The sequence below is a fragment of the Pavona decussata genome, unplaced genomic scaffold, assembly GCF_977016875.1.
Source record: "Pavona decussata unplaced genomic scaffold, jaPavDecu1.1 SCAFFOLD_92, whole genome shotgun sequence".
Lineage (NCBI taxonomy): Eukaryota > Metazoa > Cnidaria > Anthozoa > Scleractinia > Agariciidae > Pavona > Pavona decussata.
Window position 1 is genome coordinate 1,746,501 of NW_028145509.1, and position 6,000 is coordinate 1,752,500.

The window sequence follows — 6,000 nt, forward strand, 5'->3', positions numbered from 1 at the left end:
TATAAGCAAGCAAACTATCAAACAACGTGATGAAGATCCAAACAAAAGGTTGCTTGCTAAAAATATTGCCAAAACGCTTATATCGTTTCGTTTGAAAAAAAAAACATAATTATATGCCTTCATACGCTAAACAACACGACTTATTATCTAGGACAAAATTAACACTGTCCAGAATCATCAGAGGTGCCTTAAGCTTTTAATGTCAGTAACAACCGGAAAGTCATCCGATCTTAGTAATTTTTCATGACTAACTTGACCACTAACTTGGGCGATAAAAACTTTTGTATCGTATTTACAATTTTCTTCTCCCATTTTAGGAGATTTCCAAACCTAAAAGTTTCTCTTAAAAAAAACCCTCAAATTCTCTTTAATTTATACAAATACTTACTCTGTACGATAAGACTAACAACTTCTTCTTCCCTTCCCAGAATATTTTGCGCCACACACTTGTATGTCCCAGCATCCTCAAGTCGCGTGTCATTAATTTGCATCAGTCCTTCTGCAGTCACCTTAGTTCTGTTGGTTGGTAACACTCCATTCTCTCGGGACCAGGTGATTTGTGGAGCGGGATTTCCAGAGGCAGAGCACAGTAACGAAGCTGTGGTACTTTCATTCACAGTCAACTGAGAAGAGGACAGTGTTATTTTTGGTACAGAAATGGATTCTCCTGGTTCACCTTTCATTCCTGGAATACCAGGTGCTCCAGTATCTCCTTTACTTCCTTTTTCTCCTCTTATTCCTGGTGGACCCATAATTCCTTGTTTTCCGCTTCTACCAGGTGGTCCCATCATCCCTTGCGATCCTTTCCTCCCTCTCCTCCCTGGTGGTCCTGGTCGTCCTCTTGGACAAACGTTTCCACTGTTATGACAAATCTTTTTTAAGCTTGTGACGACATCCTCCAAAACATCTTGTAGGTTCGATGACTTATTGAAAGGCTTGCTGTTTGCAATACTTCTTGTGGACCTTTTCAGTTCCACCCCGATAGCAATCTCCTTCTTTACAGCATCGAAGATTTCGTGCTTGTCTAAGAGAATCGAACATTAGAGAGGTATAAACAAGAGCACAGTTTGTATAGTAGAAACGAACCACCGTTAAGCTATAATCCTGACCAATATTTCTTGGAACAGATAACAAAATAACGCGTAAAGTCAACATATGTAAAGCGGACCTACATTAACAGGCACCATAAGGCTTTTCGAACTGTTTTTCGGAAAATTTGCATAATTAATTTGCTCCTTCGAAAACGAAAGGAATTAGTTTTCCCCTGTCAGGAGATTTTGAGCAGACATTTGGCCGAAGAAAGCTGCAGATTTTGTTTCAATTCCGAAATAGGTCATTAGAAAAGATGTCCATCCAAAGAAGTTGTTGGGTCCACTTAGTATGTGTAACCTAGCCGGGAAAGGAGTACTTAGTTGTATTAGCTTGAGCTGCAATGGGCGAACTGAGCTTGAACTTCCTGTCCTCGTTTTCTTTGACATTAATTAGTTATCACACCCTGTGAGTATGCTGCATGTAGTAAAAATGGCCCTCTTAGCCTGACTTGTTTTGAATCTTAATTTTAAGAATTATTCATGTCAGAGGGAATTCAATATTTACTATTTTAGGCGACCATTACTTAAGCACTTTAACGCAGCATGACAAATAATTACTCGGGCCGTAACTGCAGACCGAGTTAAGGTTTCGGTAGCATTATCAAATTCTTTTTTCTTTTTGGGGTCGCGATGGGCCGAGAGATAAGACTTCGGGCCACGAGTTATTGTTCACGGTCTCGTTTTTTATACTCGGCTGGTACGAGTTACGTTTTCTGTCGTGTTATCAAATTCTTTAAATTCTCGGTCGCGTTCTTTGTTTTCGGGCCGTGAGGAGTGTTTGCAATAGGAGAGCCAGATGTGCGAGGCACAAAACATGCGAGGCATGAACAACCCCAACATAAACTGCTAACCGTTAAGCTAACCGGGGAGCTATTTAAGCTAATCTAAGTGCTATTTAGGCTAACTGAAGTGCTTTCTAGGCTAACCAGAGTGTTTTTTAGGCTAACCTGAGTGTCTCAAGGTTAATTTTGTTTAACCGAAAATTTGGCAACTAAATCAGTCTATGACCTCGCGGGCCAAGATAAATAAAGATGTCTCACGTTTACTCTAGAAAAACAATCAATGTAGAAACGGTTTCTGTCTTTAAGAGCCGTCCTCTGTAAATATCGACTATCGTCGTTTGTACGAGAAAAAATGAAATCCCTCAAACTTTCTCAGAAGAATGGTCTATATAAGTGATTCACATAAATATAACTTTCAGCTCAGTTCGATTCGTATTTTAGCTGTACTGCGACCATCTTGGTTTTACCACTCTGAGAGGGCTTTTAGCGGCCATTTTAGGCCACACTTTTAAGAATTTGCCTTACAAAGAAAGCGTTACAAATCCGAACAAAATCTCATTATTCGAAACAAGCAAGTGTTTGTTGTTGTGTTGAGAAGCTTTTTTGGGAATTTGATCGAAATCTGATTTTTTTACAAAATTTTCAATTTCTTCCCTATTGAACTACTCTTCAAGTGCCAAAAAAATGGCCGAGTTTAAAGGAAAATATCGCTAAAGATACATTAGTTGGCATCCTAAAACTTCATCCCGGTTAAAGAGCAATGTCTCGTCTGTAAGAATATGCAATAAAAGTTTTGGGCAGTTAAAAAGAGAAAATTATAGAAGAAGAAGTTTTAATTGTACTTTTGTCAACAAACACCGCCTTCCTAATTAGCATAACAACATGAAAATAACGATTTACTAAGAAAATAATGATAAACTCCACTTACCTCGTGAGATATCGAGAACTGGATATTTCAAAATATATCAGTTTATAGTTTCAGTTGGATACAGCCGCATTTTCGATGATTTGTTGTGCGAAATCACTGTAATACACCGCAGCCGTTAAACTGAGTTGAATTCTTCAAAGTCCGTCAGGACAACCAACGGCCGAAAAAATTGCCTTCCGCCCCATAAGCTGCCGTGTACAAGGTGTCAAATATTTCTTTGTTATCCTTAATGACCAAAACTTCTTTCAGCAACCATTTAAATCCTGCTTTGAACTGGAGATTTTCGTCAAGAAATCGTTTATGTTCCGTTGACCTTCCGCCGTGATTAAACAATGAGATTGCGTTACAGAAACGCGCGCACATCCAGACGGGTGGGGAGGAAACAAAAATGGAAATGCTCCCAAATTAAAAAAAGGGCCCTTCAAGATTACTGTCAAAGCTATTTTATGCATTTCGGGTACTAAATAGGAAACATCTGTCCCAGAATAATGTGGAATATAATAAGCCCTTGTGCTCTATTTCTTTGGTTGGGGCGTGGGAGGGGGGGGGGGGGGTTGGCAAGTAAAACACTAATTTACAGCATCAGTTGATTGTTGCTCTTCTGTCTAGGGTTCATACATTTGCACAACTGTCCCAAGCTCACTGACAGCTATATATTGGTAATATTAGGTAACAGTGAAAAAGTTATAATCACCGGCACGTAAAATTAATATGAGGGTTTGCATGGGAATACATGCAAATTAACAGCTCACATAGAATTCCAATAAAAAGCGACTTTGTTGCTTACTTTTTTTTTCTTCTTTTTGTGTGTGTGTGTGTGTGTGTATTACACTTACCTGTTTGTGTTTTGGAACGTTGTCGTAGCGTTTACCATTACGAGGACTTGGAGCCAGAAAAACTACTAAATCTGAACATCGTTGGAAATGCTATCAAATGTTACGAAGGGCAACCGACTGACAAATAGGGCACAACAGCTAATAGTAAGTGGCATTTAGTTGAGAGTGGCAAAGGGTTTTTTTTGCGACGCGTGATGGCCCATTAAAAAAAAGCAGCGTGACGGGTGATGGAACTAGTCTGAAATGTCAGCCGTCTCAGGGTTAGGGGGAGGAGGCGGCTGACATTTCAGACTAGTGATGGAACACATTAGTACAAATTTTTTGTATACACTGTATGGGCGTCAATGAAATTTGCACTTTCCCATGGTCTCCTAGCACGTGATTAATATATGCCTCAGACCAAATTTGATAAGGAAGAAAATTTGATAAGGAAGAATTTATGAGATTCAAATACGTGTTTTTCAAAAGCATTAGTTTAGAGAGTACGATCTAATGGGACAGTTTGCTTCTTACCAAGTTACACGCTTTTCACTCCGCAAATGCTTCCATTTTTAGCGTCTTCGTGTGAAAAGGTGTAATGAAGTGTAATTGCAGGTGATAACTTGTGATTCGAAATGGCATGGAAACCAGGTTGTGAATTTCGTGGGGGAGTTCAAAATAAATGTATTCGTTTCAAGGAATGAATACTTATGATTTGTACTTTGGTGTTTCTTGAGAGAAAACTGCTAAAATAAAATTATATCAAAATACTCATACTATACCTGCCCAAACGAGCAGTGCTTTTAAATGGACACTCACGTCCCCTCGGCAGTCACTCAGTAGGACACACTGCACATTTTTATCGTTTTGGGTACTGGATCCGCAGGTACCTCCAACATACGACGAGTACCAGGTGGCCATGACCAGGAATTTTCCATGGACCAATTAAAAGTGCGGCTACTAAGCCATTCGCTTTACGCGTGTCACGAAAAGAATATATTTATTAAAACTGGAAACAATACGTTTTGATTGCCACATTATATTTCTATGGTTCTCTTTTGCGACCCGAACAACTTAAAATATTAAACAACGCAGACGTCCTTAGGGGTTCGTCACGCGTTTCCTCCCCCACGAAATAAAATGAAAAGTAGCCACACCTATGAAATTTAATATGATGTAGTCATTATATAAATCTACTTAACGATCGGCTTCGCGTTTCCGCAGGGCAATTTGATCACAGTGAGAGAGGGAAAGAAAATATGAAACGAATTGTCGACTAAAGTTCCAGAAGTCCATTTTTGCCTCTAGATCAACCACAAAATATTTGAACTCGCTGGAAAAGGTGCCCATCTAAATAAGAGACCGTGACTTTACAGAGGGTACTTCCTACTACGACAGAAACCAGCAAAAATTATAACCTACACAAATTTCTCAACGTTCCCCAAAGTCACTAGTCATGTTCCATTATTCCAAGATAGGTGTTTAATTTATATCCCCGAATAGGCAAAGAATGGCTAACACTTTGGCAGCGTCTTACAAGCTAAAGACTGTGACATTTTTATTTCCTCCCCACCTCCACCCCACCGGGATGTGCGCGCGTTTCTTTAACGTAATCTCATTGTTTAATCATGGCGAAGGGCCAACAGAACATAAAAAAATTCTTGACGAGAATCATTGACCAACATCTTGTATGAAACCTAAACAGAAGAGCAACGATCAACTGATGGTGTAAATAAGTGTTTTACTTGCAACCCCCCCCCCCCCCCCCCTCTTCCACGCCCCAACCTAAAAAATACAGCACGAGGGCTTATCATATTCCACATTATTCTGGGACAGATGTTTCCTATTTAGTACCCGAAATGCATAAAATAGCTTTGACAGTAATCTTGAAGGGCCCTTTTTTTTTAATTTGGGAGCATTTCCATTTTTGTTTCCTCCCCACCCCCACCCCAACCCGTCTGGATGTGCGCGCGTTTCTGTAACGCAATCTCATTGTTTAATCACGGCGGAAGGTCAACGGAACATAAACGATTTCTTGACGAAAATCTCCAGTTCAAAGCAGGATTTAAATGGTTGCTGAAAGAAGTTTTGGTCATTAAGGATAACAAAGAAGTATTTGACACCTTGCACACGGCAGCTTATGGGGCTGAAGGCAATTTTTTCGGCCGTTGGTTGTCCCGACGGACTTTGAAGAATTCAACTCAGTTTAAACGGTTGCGGTGTATTACAGTGATTTCGCACAACAAATCATCGAAAATGCGGCTGTATCCAACTGAAACTATAAACTGATATATTTTGAAATATCCAGTTCTCGATATCTCACGAGGTAAGTGGAATTTATCATTATTTTCTTAGTAAATCGTTATTTTCATGTTGTTATGCTA

At 39.6% G+C, this 6,000-nt stretch overlaps 1 protein-coding gene across 4 annotated transcripts in view; it reads right to left on the minus strand.

The window, feature by feature from the left end:
• The window catches only part of LOC146473806 (roundabout homolog 3-like), a 38,272-nt gene that overhangs the window by 21,854 nt on the left and 10,418 nt on the right, over positions 1-6,000 (minus strand). The window contains exon 2 of one of the 4 annotated variants that reach the window (XM_085117867.1): positions 389-1,024. The exons of the other annotated variants lie outside the window; for them this stretch is intronic. Within the exon in view, the coding sequence (XP_084973993.1) occupies positions 389-1,024 (636 nt within the window). The remainder of the gene's footprint in view (positions 1-388; positions 1,025-6,000) is intronic. 4 annotated transcript variants of the gene reach the window in all.